The sequence below is a fragment of the Oncorhynchus masou genome, chromosome 20 (genome assembly GCF_036934945.1).
Source record: "Oncorhynchus masou masou isolate Uvic2021 chromosome 20, UVic_Omas_1.1, whole genome shotgun sequence".
Classification (NCBI taxonomy): Eukaryota; Metazoa; Chordata; class Actinopteri; order Salmoniformes; family Salmonidae; genus Oncorhynchus; species Oncorhynchus masou.
This window is the reverse complement of record NC_088231.1, coordinates 9851402-9870837: the sequence shown is the minus strand read 5'-3', so window position 1 is coordinate 9870837 and position 19436 is coordinate 9851402. Positions and strand designations below refer to the sequence as shown.

Here is a 19436-nt window from a genome sequence, read left to right as displayed (position 1 = left end):
CACATCATGAATGACTCGTGTGATGACATGAATGAATGAATGAATGAATGATTGATTGATACAGTATCCTATAGAAGTATTGAAATATAGTCCTAAGTAAGTTACGGTATTAAGACTAAACAGGATGTGTTTTTAGGTCTTCAGCTCGATGGTGGTTATACAAGGTTGCTATACTAAACCTACTAATGATAATGGCTTATTATTATTATAATAGTAATAATAAGGAGATCAAGAAAAATTAGACAATTTGGTACAGTGTCAACACTAAATAAATGATAAATAATACCAGAGGCTGTTCTAACAAAAAAAGTGGAAAGCCTTTATTACAGCAAAGCAAAGATTAAAAACATACAGATTTGTGAAATGGTTTGCTTGGCATATCGTTGAGTAGCCTCATGGAATCAGTAGGCTATTACACAGTCAAAACAGGTAACAGAAGCAGGATCTGTCTTATTTCTGTAGGTATATTGATGATTTATAAAGCCAGGCATATTTCACAGTTAGGCTATTGATTATAAACCTAATTAAGTTTGGGTTTCCTCTCACTTTTCTTAGACAATAAGTCAAAGGCTGTTTTCTCATGGCATTGTTCTCAACACCAATATGCTGGTTAACTTTGCTATTATGCACATAGCAACATGGTCTAGGAAAAGGCACCAATTACAGTGCCTTGCGAAAGTATTCGCCCCCCTTGAACTTTGCGACCTTTTGCCACATTTCAGGCTTCAAACATAAAAATATAAAACTGTATTTTTTTGTGAAGAATCAACAACAAGTGGGACACAATCATGAAGTGGAACTACATTTATTGGATATTTCAAACTTTTTTAACAAATCAAAAACTGAAAAATTGGGCGTGCAAAATTATTCAACCCCCTTAAGTTAATACTTTGTAGCGCCACCTTTTGCTGCGATTACAGCTGTAAGTCGCTTGGGGTATGTCTCTATCAGTTTTGCACATCGAGAGACTGAAATTTCTTCCCATTCCTCCTTGCAAAACAGCTCGAGGTCAGTGAGGTTGGATGGAGAGCATTTGTGAACAGCAGTTTTCAGTTCTTTCCACAGATTCTCGATTGGATTCAGGTCTGGACTTTGACTTGGCCATTCTAACACCTGGATATGTTTATTTTTGAACCATTCCATTGTAGATTTTGCTTTATGTTTTGGATCATTGTCTTGTTGGAAGACAATTCTCCGTCCCAGTCTCAGGTCTTTTGCAGACTCCATCAGGTTTTCTTCCAGAATGGTCCTGTATTTGGCTCCATCCATCTTCCCATCAATTTTAACCATCTTCCCTGTCCCTGCTGAAGAAAAGCAGGCCCAAACCATGATGCTGCCACCACCATGTTTGACAGTGGGGATGGTGTTTTCAGTGTGATGAGCTGTGTTGCTTTTACGCCAAACATAACGTTTTGCATTGTTGCCAAAAAGTTCAATTTTGGTTTCATCTGACCAGAGCACATTCTTCCACATGTTTGGTGTGTCTCCCAGGTGGCTTGTGGCAAACTTTAAACAACACTTTTTATGGATATCTTTAAGAAATGGCTTTCTTCTTGCCACTCTTCCATAAAGGCCAGATTGGTGCAATATACGACTGATTGTTGTCCTATGGACAGAGTCCCCCACCTCAGCTGTAGATCTCTGCAGTTCATCCAGAGTGATCATGGGCCTCTTGGCTGCATCTCTGATCAGTCTTCTCCTTGTATGAGCTGAAAGTTTAGAGGGACGGCCAGGTCTTGGTAGATTTGCAGTGGTCTGATACTCCTTCCATTTCAATATTATCGCTTGCACAGTGCTCCTTGGGATGTTTAAAGCTTGGGAAATCTTTTTGTATCCAAATCCGGCTTTAAACTTCTTCACAACAGTATCTCGGACCTGCCTGGTGTGTTCCTTGTTCTTCATGATGCTCTCTGCGCTTTTAACGGACCTCTGAGACTATCACAGTGCAGGTGCATTTATACGGAGACTTGATTAAACACAGGTATTTACACTGGTATTTATCATCATTAGTCATTTAGGTCAACATTCGATCATTCAGAGATCCTCACTGAACTTCTGGAGAGAGTTTCCTGCACTGAAGGTAAAGCGGCTGAATAATTTTGCACGCCCAATTTTTCAGTTTTTGATTTGTTAAAAAAGTTTGAAATATCCAATAAATGTCGTTCCACTTCATGATTGTGTCCCACTTGTTGTTGATTCTTCACAAAAAAATACAGTTTTTTATCTTTATGTTTGAAGCCTGAAATGTGGCAAAAGGTCGCAAAGTTCAAGGGGGCCGAATACTTTCGCAAGGCACTGTATGTAAATTGTCTTTGATCTGTAATGTCTTTTTCGTTACGTGTCGGACCACAGTAAGACTAACGTTCACCATTGGTGTCGGCTAATGGGGATCCTAATAAAATAAAATCCTCTTCATGATAACTACAGTATCTTTCAAGCGGAGAGCAGACTTGTTTAGAAAGAACAGTGTGTTAGTAAGAATAGAGTAGAAAAGAGTATGACTTTATTCCATCTACATCACCTCAGTAAGGTAAATATTCAACTTTGTTTTGTAAAACACACCTCACTTTGACTGTCACAGACGTCACAAACAAACGACTTCAATGATGGCCGTCTCAGACTGAAGTACGTAGCGAACGATAGAGCAGCGGACTAATTCAGTTTGATTTGTCAGGCAATGACTTGTGTGGCTGGGGAAATCAATTATTGAGTGGCAATGTTTGCTGCAACCATTGGAGATGCATAACAATAATACACATAAACGATATGGAAGATGATAGACGGGAGGATGAAAAATATCTGATTAAGGAGAACTACCTAATACCCAGTGCCATGGGAGGGTTATAGGGGAAAGGGGCACAGTAAGGCGTTGTTTTTGGACCTCTTCCCCAATGAAAGCGACCTCGGGGTCATCTCATCTCGCCTGACTTGTTATAAAAAGAGGGTGTATTTTGATCACCTATTTTTAGTAAATAAAGGAGCAGGTACAACCGGATTGTGTGTGTGTATGTGTGTTATAAAAAAGAGGGACATATTTATTATGAATAGAACATAGGCAAAACTAAATTCAGAGGGGGAGTATAGTGTTGCTCTTCAGTAACATGGCAGTGTTTTGGCTATGCCAGCACACCAAACAATAAGTCTGCATCATGAGAGTTTACCCAGATGCTCAACTGAGGGACTTGGTAATCCCCCCAAAACTCCAGGACTTTTCACATGATAACTATAATATTTCAGCTAAATAATAGTTTCCAGATATCTCCTGTGTACATCTCAAGACCCAATGCTATGATTGCTCCCTGTTGTGGACACTCCTATGTCTGATAAGATAACTCAGGAATGAGAAGCTCTTGTAACACAGCTTACACTTGAAGGGCCTCTCCTTGATGTGAATGGTTTGGTGCTTCTTCACATAGGTCGCCTTTGCAAAGCGCTTCCCACACGTGGGGCAGGAGTATGGCTTGTCTTCGTCTGTGCTAATGCTTGGCCTCCCATGTTGTGACCCAATGACACCAGAGGAGGCAGGAGCCACCACCCTCAGGTGGTTAGTCTTTGAGCTCCCTCCTTGACCTCTAGCCATTGTTTGGGTGTTGTTGGGATTGTGTGCTGCGTTGTAGGCTAGGTACCTCTTGTGGTGAACATCCATCATGACCCTGTCTGTATTGGTGGGGTAACCATGAGGTAACTGAGGAAGGCTAGACCCAGACCCAGGACTTCTATGAACCCAGTCACCAGGCATTAGACAAGACCCTGAAGGTGAAGATAGACTTGCTGCTAGACTATCACCCGGGGGGTCTCCCACCACTCTCTGTAAAGGCTGAAGCTCAGGGTGACCTGCTCTGTTCATTATGGATATTGTGGTGTTTGTATCATAGGAACAGGAGGGTCTATCTCTATCAGCCCCAGGTCCTGCTTCATCCTTGCACTGAGAAGAGAAGGGTCTGGGCTTCGGACTGGATCCCTGACTGGAGCCTCTGTCTCTCTGATGACCACCAGGACTGAGGTTGTTCAGTCCACCTGTCCACTGGTTGTGTTCTGTGTGTTGGTGGAGTCTCGGTCCCTCGCAATTCTGTCTCCGTTCTGACTCGGGAAGGAAGATCGATGGCTCCTGATCCAGGGTCCTGATCAGTGGCCAGGGTTTGTGACCAGCCGCTTCAGAGGTCCAGTCTCTCCTGCCAGCAACACCAGATATCAGCAGGTCTTCATGGACTGCAGACTGTAAACACAAATTGTACAGAAGAGCATATCAAAAGTTTATGAAAGAAACTCTTTGCTGTACACACAAAAACATGACATGATAATTATCAAATGTTAACCACAGTCAAGTCCGTCTCATCCGTCTCGATTCAAGTACCTAACAGTATGGAGCCATGGAGCCAACTCTATATGAGTTGATTCAAGAATTAAGTATAATGTTTTGGTTCAACTGGTAAGGGAAACTCAGTCCCTGCAATAATACAAAAATAACCAAGTCTGTCAGCACAGAGTCAATTTTGTATTTAATTTCAACAAAATGGTCATACATTCAACTTTGAAGTACAGTATTTTTATTGCACAAAACGATATGTGACAAATATAATAACTTTTCTCACATAAGGTAAAACTTGACTTTTTCTGTAAATCTGGTACCCCGCTTAGATAAAATACATTTTAGAATACTTTTGAAAAGGTTCAACATTATATTGCACACATCTTCACTATTTCATGTGAAGTAAACACATTTACTCATAAAACACCAGCATCAAACAGGTCAGGGTTGCCACTTTTCAATAGTGAAGCATTTTTACAGACACCATTAAACCAACCACATGATACTCATTATTTCCTCAATTCACCTACATTACATATCACTATAATCTATACATGGGCCGTGTGCATTTTCTGCTGGTGTATCCTGAGGGACACTACATGACCAAAAGTATGTGGACACTTGCTCGTCAAACATCTCATTCTGAAATCATGGGCATTAATATGGAGTTGATCCCCTCCTTGCTGCTATAACAGCCTCCACTCTTCTGGGAAGGCTTTCCACTAGACGTTGGAACATTGCTGCGGGGACTGGCTTCCATTCAGCCACAAGCGCATTAGTGAGGTCGGGCCCTGATGTTGGGAGATTAGGCCTGGCTTGTAGTAGGTGCTCCAATTCATCCCAAACGTGTTAGATGGGGTTGAGGTCAGGGCTTTGTGCAGGCTAGTCAAGTTCTTCCATACAGATCTTGACAAACCATTTCTGTATGGACCTCACTTTGTGCATTGTCCTGCTGAAACAGGAAAGGGCCCCAAACTGTTGCCACAAAGTCTAGAATGTCATTGTATGCTACATTAAAATACGTTAAAATTCCCCCTCACTGAAAGTAAAGGGCCTAGCCCGAACCAGGAAAAACAGCCCCAGACCATTATTCCTCCTCCACCTAACTTTACATTTGGCACTACGCATTGGGGCAGGTAGCGTTCTCCTGGTATCCACCAAACCCAGATTTGCCGTTGGACTGCCAGATGGTAAAGTGTGATTCATCACTCCAGAGAACGCGTTTCCAGTGCACCAGAGTCCAATGGCTGCGAGCTTTACACAACTTCAGCAGACACTTGGCATTGCGCATGGTGGGTGATCTTAGGCTTGTGTGCGGCTGCTCGGCCAAGGAAACCCATTTCATGAATCTCCCAATGGAACAGTTCATGTGCGGACGTTGCTTCCAGAGGATGTTTGAAACTCGGTAGGGAGTGTTGCAACTGAGGACAGATTATTTTTACGCGCTATGTGCTTTCAGCACTCTGCGGCCCCGTTCTGTGAGCTTGTGTAGCCCACTCCTTCACGGCTGATCCGTTGTTGCTACTAGACGTTTCCACATCACAATAAGAGCACTTACAGTTGAAAGGGGCAGCTCTAGCTGGGCAGAAATTTGACGATTTGACTTGTTGGAAAGGTGGCATCTTATGACGGTGCCATATTGAAAGTCACTGAGCTCTTCCGTAAGGCCATTCTACTGCCAATGTTTGTCTATGGAGATTGCATGGCTGTGTGCTCAATTTTATACACCTGTCATAACGGGTGTGGCTAAAATAGCCTAATCCACTCATTTGAAGGTGTGTCCACATACAAAATTATGTAAAGTGTAGCTCCACTGAAAACCTGCAGTGCCTAAAAGCGAACAGCCTCTCTCCCGTGTGGACCTTCAGGTGCATTTTCAGCAGTTGCGCTGATGAGAAAACCTTTCCTCACACTGGGGAAGCCTAAGGGTTTGTCCTGTCTGGACTCCCATTTGCCTCTTCAGGTTGGACGAGTGTGAAAAACTGTCCTTGCACAGTTGGCAGCCTAACCAGGAAGTGTCTGTGTTGTCGCAGGGTCCATGTTCCAGTTGATAGATCTTATAGAAGGCAGGCTGAAGGCAGCACCTGGTAGGGGATTAACCTGAGGCGCCATCAGTCTCTCTGAATCACAACTATAGGAGCAGGACGGAGCATCGCTAGCCGAGTCTGTGTCTGTTCTCGGCAGCCGAATACAGACACCTCCCCGTCCCCGCAGACCAAATCTATGCCTCGCTCTGGTCTCAGCCAATCTGTTGTCATGGAGACTAAGATCGGTTGTTGTTTTGTGTTCGACTGTCTGTTTCTGGTTGTGGTTAACAGTGCTGTTCCCCAGCCCAGAGTTTAGGATGCTGTCCCATCCACTGACCTCTACTATGTCACCTCTGGTCCTGGCCTGCTCAGTGATGTCGTCCCCCGGGCTATTGACTGCACCCGTCTGGGAATCCAAGATGGCCCCCCAGTCTCCTCTGTTAGCCTCCAGCCAACCACCTGCAGGAAGAGGTCAGAAAATAGATCTTAAAAGCATGGAAGATAACTCTGCATAAATGGTTTTATAACATACATTATAATGTGTGTTTTTGTATGTAAACATAAGTTGTATTGATTTCATTTTATGAAAAATAATAGCCAGGTGCATCACTATTCCCATTGAAGTATATCTATTATGTTCTGTATATGTATTTCTCCATTACCTTGCTCCCCCATCTTTAGTCCACTCAGCAGATCAATGCTATCTGGTCCATCTTCTATTGTCTCCTCTTTGACTATCAGCAGATCAGGCTTCCCATCCTCCATGTCTACTGACTGTAAGAGATATAGAGTGTGAGGATGTTCGATCAAGAAATCTGATATGAGCACCCTGCTATGGAGCATTTTCTGATTATGCAATGAGGGATTGCTATAAGTACAATCAAGACCTGGGGCCATATCCACAAAGCGCCTCATAGTAAGAGTGCTGATCAAGGACCAGGTCCCCATACGTGTAAATAGGTCTTATTCATTTTTATCTAAAGGAGTTAAACTGATCCTAGATCAGCACTCCTACTCTGAGAGGCTTTGTGGATACGGGCCCTGAACGAATACCATTCAGACAGTAGTTTACAGTGGACTCACCTCATTGAGACTGTGTGTGGTCCTGTTCTGCTCAACTGGTTCCTTTGTGGGTTCAGGAGGAGGTGTCGTCTGGTCTTCCTCCTCAGGGTTCCCCAGACCCTCCTCACACCCTTCCTCCTTCACCAGCAGTACCTCTGGACCCTCCTCCTCCTGGAAGAGACAGGTGATACAGATTACACAGACATACTCTCCCTCAGGTATGTACACACAGGTAATAAACACAGTCAATATGGAGTGTTTACCTATCCCCACTATGTTTGAGTCCTATACTGTAGTTACAGAATGACTTTGTTGCTAAACCCATCATGGTGGACATAAATATGTGGGTAAAAATGAGTCATCATCAGGCAAACCTGACTAAACTATTTTGATGTGTACAGTAGGTGTTTGTTCGTGTGCAAGTATATTTATTTATATTTAAGTGTATATTGGTTATAAAGCGCTGTTTGGTGTATGCAGAATAGGGTGAGATCAGATGTGAGTATCAATGAAAGTCTTAGAATGAAAAGTCCCATTTTGTGTTTATTAAACATAAACAAGTGTTAAATACACCATGTGAAAACCACACAAACACGTCTCTCTGCGTGCCTGGCAGACATCTCAGGTTGGATGTCAGCCCACGATCTCAAGTTCAACCTCGACAAGACGGAGCCGCTTATCTTCCCGGGGAAGGCCTGCCCGCTCCAAGACCTCTCCATCACGGTTGAAAACTCCACGGGATAGGCCGTCATTGTAAATAAGAATTTGTTCTTAACTGACTTGCCTAGTTAAATAAAGATTACATTAACATTTTTTTTTATAGAAATAAGTCAGTCTCATCTAAAACAGAGTTGAAAAAAAAAGTTGAAAAAAAAGTTTTATTATTTCGCTTTTTGGTCTTAATTTAAAGGTTAGGGCTAGGCAAATGTTTAGCATTGTGGCAAAGGTTAGGTTTAAAATAACATTTTAATAAAGATACATTTTAGAAATAGGCTGAGTTTCTGACTTTGTGGCTGTGGTAACAACCTAGAATTAGCTTGACCCCGAGTTAGTACCCTGGTGACAGACTGCTTCAGCAACTATGGTAAATGTGTGTTATGTGAAAAGGTGTTAAAAAAAATACCCGGTTTGATAAGCTAGTAGGTTAATTACTCAGCCAAGCAGATACAAGTAGTAGATAATTTTGGTTGTGAAGTTCATTATCAAAAGCGTTCTCCTCTCTTTATAACAAAATGCAATTAACCCCTTGGCTGTCTATTGTATAACGCTGTCACAGGCCCTCCTCGTCAACCCCACCTCATGATATGAGGAAGTCAATTGTTTATAAGGATTGCCTGCTGCAGTTGTTTGAGAAATGTCCAGTTTGCAGCCGAACAGCCAACATACAGAAGACCAGCAAGGGGACCATCAACATCACGCAGACATGCCCTCGCTGTGAGCATTCCTATAAATTGAACAGGGAGTACACTTGAATCAGATTGGTCAAATTTGACCTGGTCAAAACTGTTCAGCCATTTTTTCCCCCCGATTCACCATCATAACCTAGCCTGGTGGAACCAGCCTGATCGCTGCGTTTACCATTCTATTTTACGTCACATATCATGATATCTGAAGTGAAATAGAAAGACATACTCAGCGATCAGGTTGGATCCACCACGCTAATCATAACCACTATTGATAATGTAATCAGTGCTCTGTGTGTGTTTGTATCAATGGAGGCTGCGGAGTGGAGGACGACTCATAATAACGGCGGCCGAATGGAAAGTTTGATGTATTTGATACCATTCAACTTATTCCAGTCCAGCTGTTACCATGAGCCCATTCCGCCAATTAAGGTGCAACCAACCTGATCTACAAAGGCAAAGACCTCACCTCGTTTGCTCAACAACGATTGTCGATAGGCAGACCATAATTAGGCAGGTTTAGTCTGACCTGTTAAAACTTCAACACAGTATGTTTGTCAGATATCACCAAACCTAAACGGCCATTGGTAATAGAACAGTGACTGTGTATATGTTGACAGATGCATCTATGGAGCCAGCACTTGGAGACTTGCAAGATGATGTAATGGAGTCCTGACCGGCAGACGGGCTTGATACTGACGTCTCAGAATGGGCAGAGACCTAGCACTCGGCATAAAAATGTTACTAGATACCATTTAATTCAATAATTTAAAAAAGACAATGCAAGGAAAAGTTATCAGTCAATATGGGGAGGGAGAAACTGTGTATTCTGCACCAGGATCAGGGAACTGTTTTATACGGGACACGACACAGGAAGGTATGACCACTGACATGTTTGCTAAGGCAGCCACATTACCGCCAGACAAAATGCAGATAGGCAGAGTATCTGTATCGGCTGGGAACGACAATGAAAAGGTCAACGGTTCACATTGTTATATTAGCAGAACACTGCTTATTTGGTATTATGTAAAGTGTTGTTTATTCTACATGGACATGTTACTACATTTGAAAGTTATCAAAATACTTAGTTTAGAATATTTACATAAATTTAGCAATCACGTTTTTACACTGTAGGCTACTGACCTATTCAAAGCTTCCTCCGGCATCTCACCATACATCTATCATCTGCCTGTAGATGTTGTACTCAACAAGCAGGAGGTTTGTTTGTTGTGACTGGAGTGTCTTGGTGGTGGCAAGGACAAACACAAGAAACACCCACATTAAACCACACCCCCCCAAGCCATCTCAAGTATGGCTTCCGTCATGGCCGACAGCATTTCTTGAGGAGCAAGTTCAAAAACGACGCCAAATCAGCAGCTGCAATTCCCCCTGAATGTTGAGCCCTGATTTACTACGACTTTGATACTTGGTTCTCACCCAGCCATCTTAAGATAAATGTAAGTCGCTCTGGATAAGAGCATCTGCTCAATGACTAAAATGTAAGTGTAATGTCTCAACTAAAACTCTGCACAAACTTGATAAACTCCATTTATTTTTGAATTAAAAAGTATCTTGGGGTAAAAAATTTAGTAGTTGAACGGAAGTAATGAAACAGGCATTTGTGAACATCATATAGCAGAGTACAAAAATAATATGTAACAGTCTCTTTAGGCTTCTACACAGTGTACAAAACATTAGGAATACTCATTATTTCCTTAACAGACTGACCAGGTGACGCCAGGTGAGAGCTATGACCACTTATTGAAGTCACATGTTAAATCCACATCAATCAGTGTAGATGAAGGGGAGGAGACAGGTCAAAGAAGGATTTTTAAGCCTTGAGACAATTGAGACATGGATTGTGTAGCTGTGCCATTGAGGGTTAATGGGAAAGACGAATTGAGTCTGTTCTGAGGGCAAAAGGGGGTGCAACTCAATATTAGGAAGGTGTTCCTTATGTTTTGTACACTTAGTGTATATGCCTTATGTATCACAATGTCTGTATGCAATATTCTACCCAGGAAGAGTCGACACTGAAATCTGTTACTCTCGTTATTCCAAATGCGTCTGTAGATCTTTAAAAAATATATATATCTTCTTTATGCAGGGTTTGATCTAAACATCAGAAGCTATCGAGTGGAATGATTATTTTCTATGTTATAGAGTAGAATGTTTTTTCTGCTGGTGTATCCTGAGGTAGCTCCTTTCTGAGAACCTCTTCCCACAGTGCGTACAGGCGAACGGTCTTTCTCCTTTGTGGACCTTCAGGTGCATCTTCAGGTTGCCAGCCAGGGAGAACCTCTTCTCACACTGGGGGCAGCTGAATGGTTTCTCCCCTGTGTGGACCCTCTGGTGCCTCTTCAGATCACCAGACTGGGAGAACCTCTTCTCACACTGGCTACAGCTGAAGGGTTTCATCCCTGTGTGGACCCTCTGATGGATCTCCATCTTCTGGGGGCAGCTGAATCCTTTGTTGCAGAACTTACAGAGGAACACCTTCTCTTGACTATTGTCTGATGTCGGGCCCCCTCCCCACGCCCTTTGGTACTCTGAGTTCAATACCTGATCGAAAAGGACACAGCCGTGTGAATCGGAAGGTGCCATTGATGTGGACACTGGGTCGCTTTCCCTGAAAGAGTGTAAAGGGGAGTTGGTGGCAACAATATGATTTGTCTCTAAGATTCCCCTGTAATCTAATAAATCTCTGCCTTGTGAGTGTTCTTCTAAGTGAGTCTCGTCTACATTCCATGTCAGAGGAGCGACGCCCTCCACTTTCACAGTTACATCATCTATCAATGTAACCTCTCCTTTCTTATCTTGGCACCCTTCAGAGTATACACTACTACTGTACCCGTTCCAGTAACCTCTAGACAGAGCAGTCGGTCTCTCTAAACCCATGGGCATGTTGCCAAGGTCCATCTCTGTAGTGTAAGAACAAGACGGATCATCACCGCCAGAGTCTAACGTGTCACCAAGGGAGTAAACCATCCTCTGGCTCTGGTGAAACACCGGTAAATACTCTGAGCCAGGAGCAGGAGGACAGCCCAGTTTCCCAAGTCTGTCTGGGTCTGATCTGTGATCAGATCCTGTTGGTAATAGCCTGTGTGTTACAGTTAAAGTCTTGGCGTCTCTCTCTGACTTGAGGACGGTGTTCGGCGCTCCACTGACCTCCGTGATGCTACGTCCGGTCCTGGGCTGGGGTGAGCTGGCGGTGGTGAGGTCCACCGTGGCTTCAGGTGGTGCCACTGTAGCCACTGCTCTAGTTTGGGTGTCTCCGCTGTGCCGTGGGTCCTCTCCTTCAGTCCTCTCCTGCTTGACCAGAGACGATCCTTCAGGACCTGCAGCCTCTGAATCTGCAGACTGACACAAAAGAGGAGGTTATTACCGGTACATGATTTGAATAGGATAACAATGTCATAGGGAAGTCTCACAAGCTCCCCTATGGCAGATAAATTAGGATGTACATGTAAGCAAATTGGGATATGTATATGTGGGATATGTTCCAGGATTCATCTGATAGCATTCAGGAGTTTGACACATTAGGCACGGGCTTCATCTATAAGTGCATAGACAAAGTAGACCCCACAGTGATCATACGAACGTATCCAAACCCCCCAAAAAACATTGATTAAATGCAATATCTGCTCTGGGATAAAGGCTAGAACTACTTCTTACATGGAATGGGACACAGACACACACAAGAACGCACACTACGAGCTTGGAGGAGACATTAAAAAGACAACATTGGAGGAAGGTGGAATCCTATTCCACCGGCTCTGATGCTCATCGTATGTGGCAGGGCTTGCAGATGATAACAGATTACAAAGGGAAACCCAGCTGTTAGACACCCAGTGATGCAGTACTTCCAAACAAGCTAAATACCTTTTATGCTCGCTTCGAGGAATACAACACTGAGTCTTGCGTGAAAGCCCCAGTTGTTCCGGATGACTGTAATCTCGCTCTTTGTGGCTGATGTGAGTAAATCTTTTAAACAGGTCAACACTCACAAGGCCTCCGGGCCAAATGGAATCTTCTCAAAGCATACGCAGACCAGCTTGCAAGTGCCTTCTGACATTTTCAATCTCAGTCTGTAATCCCAACATGTTTCAAACTGACCACCATTGTCTCTGTTCTCAAGAACTCCAAGGTTACCTGCCTAAATGACTATCGCCCAGTAGCACTCACACCTGTAATTATGAATTGCTTTAAAAGGCTGGTCATGACACACAAACACCATCATCCCAGACCACATGGACCTACTGAAATTCGCATACTGCTCCAACAGATCCACAGATGAAGCAATCTCAATGGCACTTCACACTGACCTCTCCCACCTGAACAAGAGGGGAAATAAGTATCTGAGAATGCGGTTCATGAACGCCGAGCTGTAATCTAACACCATAGTCCCCTCCAAACTAATCCCAAAGCTGGGGACCCTGGGACTAGAGGCCTTTATTGGTCCAAAAAGTTGGACCCATTCCAAATTGAACCTGGGGCTTTTCCATCCAGACCGGATATGCATAATTTATTTTTTAATATAGAGACCCATTCCGAACTAAGAGCTGCCATAGGTTATTAATCATGCAATAGGATTTTGTAGTGGCTAACTGTATTGCATCAAACCGGGAGAAGCTAGTTAAGCTAGCTTTGCCCCACACAGAGAGACTATGACTGTAACCTATTGCTGTTTTGATGACTTATGTTTGGCCAACAACAAGTCACATGCGCCACTATTGTGAAAAGCAAAGAGCAGATGCATACATTTCGCTCTCTCTCTACCGCAGCAGTCGCGTTCGGATCCTTCCGGACAAGTCAGTTAAAATTACACATACCCAAGACAATTTCAGATCCGACCCAGACCAGTGACATGATTTAGAATTCTGGATCCGGAACCGCTCAGGTACTCAGGTACAGGTGGATCCGTGAAGACCTCTACCTGGAACTGGACACTTTCCTCTGCAACTGGATCCTGGCCTTCCTGACGGGCCGGTACCATGTGGTGAGGGTAGGCAACAACACCTCTGCCACTCTGACCCTCAACACGGGGCTTCTCATAGGTGTGTGCTTAGTCCCCTCCTGTACTCCCTGTTCACAACTCCAACATCAAGTTTGCTGACAGCACCACAAAGGCCTATCACCGCCGTGCCATCTCCCTCAATGTCAGTAAAACCAAGGAACTGATATTGGACGACAGGAGAAAGAGGGTAAAGCATGGTACCAGAGCATCGACACTGTAGCTTCTACCCCCAAGCCACAAGACTGCTAAATAACCATAAGAGTGCTAAATAACCGTAAGAGTGCTAAATATTTAATTAATTTGTTGCCGGACTATCTGCACTGACCCTTACACGTGGTCTGCCACTGAGAGGATGATCAGCTGTCCATCCTGTCTCCCTGTAGCGCTGTGTTAGGCGTCTCACAGTACGGACATTGCAATTTATTGCCCTGGCCACATGTGCAGTCCTCATGCCTCCATGCAGCTTGCCTAAGGCACGTTCACGCAGATGAGCAGGGACTCTGGGCATCTTTCTTTTGGTGTTTTTCAGAGTCAGTAGAATGGCCTCTTTAGTGTCCTAAGCTTTCATAATTGTGACCTTAATTGCTTACCATCTATAAGCTGTTAGTGTCTTAAAGACCGTTCCACGGGTGCATGTTCATTAATTGTTTCTGGTTCATCGAACAAGCATGGGAAACAGTGTTTAAACCCTTTACAATGAAAGATCTGTGAAGTTATTTGGATATTTACAAAATATCTTTGAAAGACAGGGTCCTGAAAAAGGGACGTTTCTTTTTTTGTTTAGCTTCATTCTAGTATATTGTATTCCTCTTGTGTTACTATTTTCATGGTGAAGTCTACACCCGTTGTATTCGGCGCATGTGGCAAATAAAATGTTATTTGATTTTAATAGCTGAGTGGACCATTTCTAAAATAAAACGGGACACATTTGATGCACTGTAATTTCTAATGTTACACTATGACACTAACCTCTATCACAATAACATGCTGGGTTGAGGTTCCAATCCCCTCATCTATAGCTATGGGTTGGTCATCTCTCCACACATTGGGTCCCGCTGGCTTCACAATGCTCCTGTGGCCTACAGTGAGATGTCCTTCGCCTGAGAGTGATTGGGGAAAAGAGGTGGTTAGGTTAGGTACTGTCAATGCTCAACGCTATATTGTACACTATTGACACTGTTTACAATTGGCAAGGATGCAGGGTATGCAAGGTAACACTTCTCATAACTTCTTGATATACTATTTATTGATTCATTATGTTTCATGCATCACATTGTTTTTATTGAGTATGACAATAAGACATTCAGTAAATCAGAATCTGGTTATAATATGATACTGGCAGTGCACGAAATCTGGCTTGCCTACTACTTACTTAAACTGCATACTGTGTACTAATCATACTATATATTACTTAGAATGTGCTGTTTAGTAATAACGTATGCCCTAAACAACAAATACCAATATACTAGGCTCATCCATACTGACAATGCTTCATCTAATTTGTAATTTCGCTGTTCTGTGCAATTCGTTCATTTTGGTAGCACATCCCATATTTGAATATCAGCTATTTTTGCCTACTATTCAGTGATGTAAAAAAAATATATAAAATTGTAAAGTACAGATACCCCCAAAAACTACTTAATTTTAAGTACTTTACAACTTTACTCTTTTACTTCACTACATTACTAAAGAAAAGTATGTAATTTTTACTCAATACATTTTTCCCTGACACCCAAAATATTGGTTACATTTTGAATGCTTAGCAGGATAGGAAAATGGTATATTTCACAACATTATCAAGAGAACATTGCTACTGCCTCTGATCTGGCAGACTCACTAAATACATGCATATCTCGTTAATTGTCTGAGGGTTGCAGCATGCCCATCCGTAAATTAAAATAAAAAAATTTTAAATGGTGTCGTCTGGTTTGCTTAATAAGGAATTTGAAATTATTTATACTTTTACTTTTGATATTTAAGAATATTTAAAATCAAATACTTTTAGAGACTTTTACTGGGTGACTTTCACTTGAGTCATTTTCTATTAAGGTATCTTTACTTCTACTCGGGTATGACAATTGGGTACTTTTTCCACCACTGCTACTATTTATAGGTGACGCGATAAACAATGGACGCTATGCGAGAATTCTATACTGAATAAAAATATTTAAAAAACGCAACATGCAACAATTTCAAAGATTTGACTGATTTTACAGTTCTTATAAGGACATCAGTATATTGAAATAATTAATTTGGCTCTAATCTATGGATTTCACATGACTGGGAATAAAGATACGCATCTGTCGGTCTCTGATCTGCAGAGGCTGTACTGTGCAATCTGGGAATTTTGTGATTGATGGTTTTATTATTTCAAGTGTAAACTACCAGAATTCAGTGGCTACAGACATGCAAATTGATAAAAGCTAAATACCTGTGAATTTAAAATGTGTCCCATCTATCTTGCTGTGCAGGTGTCTAGCAGGAAGCTCACTCTGTCTCAGCCTTGGCTAATTATTTGCTGGAAATGGTGCAGTTTACCCTCCCATCACTGTATTAACTCATCAAGACCCAACATAACATTACAATGTAACCCAACTCAGGTGTAGCCCTACCTTAGAAGTAAGCTGTGTTTTTAGACTAGTATTGCAACCTTCTACATTCAGACTTATTGAGAAATGTGTGTCTGTGTTAGGCTGTCTGTGTGGGCTGTGTATGCAGGTGGCACGGCACAGCTTTGGGCATATTATTGGGCACTCTAGGCCTAATCAGTTTGACCTAATCAGTTAGGCTACTGAAAAGAGCATACCTGTGCGATATAGACTAAATCTTACTAATTGGTATATAGTTAACCTGACTTTTGTTCAGGATTATGTAATCCCAATTATATGTACTCCTAAAACCCTGGTGTGTGTGCGTGGCAGCTTACCCCATAGTGTAAGCATTCTTAAATACTAACGCACAGCACACTATGTATTCTATCTTCTTTATTCTCCAGGACATATGTATATAACCTGCTACCAATGCTGCTACTGTTCGTCATATTTGCACTGTTACTGTACACTTGACCATTTCAAATCAAATCAGTTTGTCACGTGCACCGAATACAACAGGTGTGGTAGACCTTACAGTGAAATGCTTACTTACAGGCTCTAACCAATGGCGCGAAAAAAAGGTGTGTGTCTGTGTAGGTAAGTAAAGAAATAAAACAACAGTAAAAAGACATCTGAAAAAAGAGTAGCAAGGCGATATACAGACACCTGTTAGTCAGGCTTATTGAGGTAGTATGTACATGTAGGTGTCGTTAAAGTGACAATGCATATATGATGAACAGCGAGTAGCAGAAGCGTAAAAAGAGGGGTTGGCAGGTGGTGGGACACCTTGCAGATAGCCCAGTTAGCCAATGTGCGGGAGCACTGGTTGGTCGGGCCAATTTAGGTAGCATGTACATGAATTTTTAGTTAAAGTGACTATGCATATAAGATAAACAGAGTAGCAGCAGCGTAAAAGAGGGGTTGGGGGCACACAATGAAAATAGTCCAGGTAACCAGGAGTCTTATGACTTGGGGGTAAAAACTGTTGAGAAGTCTTTTTGTCCTAGACTTGGCTCTACGGTACCGCTTGCCATGTGGTAGTAGAGAGAACAGTCTATGACTGGGGTGGCTGGGGTCTTTGACCATTTTTAAGGCCTTCCTCTGACACTGCATGGTGTAGAGGTCCTGGATGGCAGGCAGCTTTGCCACAGTGATGTACTGGGCCGTACGCACTACCCTCTGAAGTGCCTTGCGGTCGGAGGCGGAGCAATTGCCGTACCAGGCAGTGATCCAACCACTCAGGATGCTCTTGATGTTGCAGCTGTAGAACCTTTTGAGGATCTCAGGACCCATGCAAAATCTTTTTCGTGTCCTGAGGGGGAATAGGCTTTGTCGTGCCCACTTCACAACTGTCTGTGTGTGTTTGGACCAATCTAGTTTGTTGTTGATGTGGACACCAAGGAATTTGAAGCTCTCAACCTGCTCCACTACAGCCCCGTCGATGAGAATGGGGACGTGCTCGGTGCTCCTTTTCCTGTAGTCCACAATCATCTCCTTAGTCTTGATTACGTTGAGGGGCAGGTTGTTACTCTGGCACCACCCGGCCAGGTCTCTGACCTCCTCCCTATAGGCTGTCTCATCGTTGTCGGTGATCAGGCCTACCACTGTTGTGTCGTCAGCAAACTTAATGATGGTGTTGGAGTCGTGCCTGGCCATGCAGTCGTGGGTGAACATCCCTGGGGAGCTCCAGTGTTGAGGCTCAGCGTGGCAGATGTGTTGCTACCTACCCTCACTACCTGGGGGCAGCCTGTCAGGAAGTTCAGGATCCAGAGGGAGGTGTTTAGTCCCAGGATCCTTAGCTTGGTGATGAGCTTTGAGGGTACTATGGTGTTGAATGCTGAGCTGTAGTCAATGAACAGCATTCTCACATAGGTGTTCCTTTTGTCCAGGTGTGAAAGGGCAGTGTGGAGTGCAATAGAGATTTCATCATCTGTGGATCTGTTTTGGCGGTATGCAAATTGGAGTGGGTTTTGGGTTTCTGGGATAATGGTGTTGATGTGAGCCATTGCCAGCCTTTCAAAGCACTTCATGGCTACGGACGTGAGTGCTACGGGTTAGTAAGGAATTCCCCACACCTGGTTGTCTAGGCCTTAATTGAAACCCCTGGACTAGGAATTGACCTTTTTCGATTACTTGGAAAATACGACATCCTAGCAATGATCACTTTATTTCATGAGGATAGGAGTTTTCTGTGTTCCTGAGAAGCTTCTCGATAACATGGAATACAAAGTATAACACCAGACACAGTTTCATTTTGACCTCTAACACTCTACTATTTAGAATGCAATAATGGGTATTCGGAAAAATTGCCATTGTGTCTGCAATAATATTTTTGCTTTCTTTTAACCAAGCAGGTCAATTTAAGGTCAAATAAATAAAATATTACAAGATAGCTTAATAATCAGGGTAAGTATTGTATACTATCCAAAAACTGACCAAGACCCAATTCTGGGTAACACATCTGAACAACATGCCCAGAAAATAACCGAACAACAGGCACCTCAGCCTTCTCCAAAAAAGTACCTCTTGCCATTCCTCTGTATCGGTCGAGGATCTTGACACTACTGGGACGACTGGTGAGGACGCGCTCCCGTGACACCTTCAGTTCCAGTAGCTGTAGTTTCCTGCGCAATCCCCTGTTTTCTTTCTGGCTTTGAGACATTTCCAAACGAAACACTGCATAGTCGTCGTCTACGAGTTTACAGATCTCTGCCACGGCTGCATTCGCTAGCACCTCCATAATCGAGGCTATTTGAGTGTGAAAAACCATATCGTTAGCCATTGTTTACTAGTATCGTTAGCAGCTAGCTGGCGTTACCTAGAAAACATCAACCAAGTCCAGTCTCCAAACGCGAATTAAAGACTACCCGACTTAAGTACGTGTTGTTTTGCAGTTAAAATGAATCGCATTGAGTTTCAGGGTGTTAATAAATGTCTAAAAAATAAAAACGCTAACGTGGAAATTGTTCTTGATCACTACTCACTTCCGCTTATTACTTATTTACATTTGTATTGACGCAACCAACT

The 19436-nt window shown here is 42.9% G+C and overlaps 2 protein-coding genes across 3 annotated transcripts in view; one reads left to right on the top strand and one right to left on the bottom strand.

The window, feature by feature from the left end:
* The window catches only part of LOC135506901 (zinc finger protein 777-like), a 199309-nt gene that overhangs the window by 102662 nt on the left and 77211 nt on the right, over nt 1-19436 (top strand). The gene's annotated exons all lie outside the window — the stretch shown is intronic.
* On the bottom strand, nt 296-19408 carry LOC135506904 (uncharacterized). The gene is made up of 7 exons (XM_064926332.1): nt 18933-19408; nt 14788-14918; nt 11970-12161; nt 7420-7569; nt 6999-7110; nt 6674-6795; nt 296-4216 (listed from the first exon to the last, which is right to left on the bottom strand). The coding sequence occupies exons 1-7, from the start codon at nt 19189-19191 to the stop codon at nt 3287-3289; spliced, it is 1896 nt and encodes a 631-aa protein (XP_064782404.1). The 5' UTR covers nt 19192-19408; the 3' UTR covers nt 296-3286.

What these genes read in the sequence shown, in the direction of transcription:
- LOC135506904 (XM_064926332.1), bottom strand. Translation starts at nt 19,191, where the DNA reads ATGGCTAACGATATGGTTTTTCACACTCAAATAGCCTCGATTATGGAG. An exon ending in CCGGACGTAGCATCACGGAG is followed by an intron (nt 7,570 to 11,969) that starts GTCAGTGGAGCG and finishes TGTCTCTTCCAG; the next exon opens with GAGGAGGAGGGTCCAGAGGT. An exon ending in CCAGAGGTGACATAGTAGAG is followed by an intron (nt 4,217 to 6,673) that starts GTCAGTGGATGG and finishes TTGTGTTTACAG; the next exon opens with TCTGCAGTCCATGAAGACCT.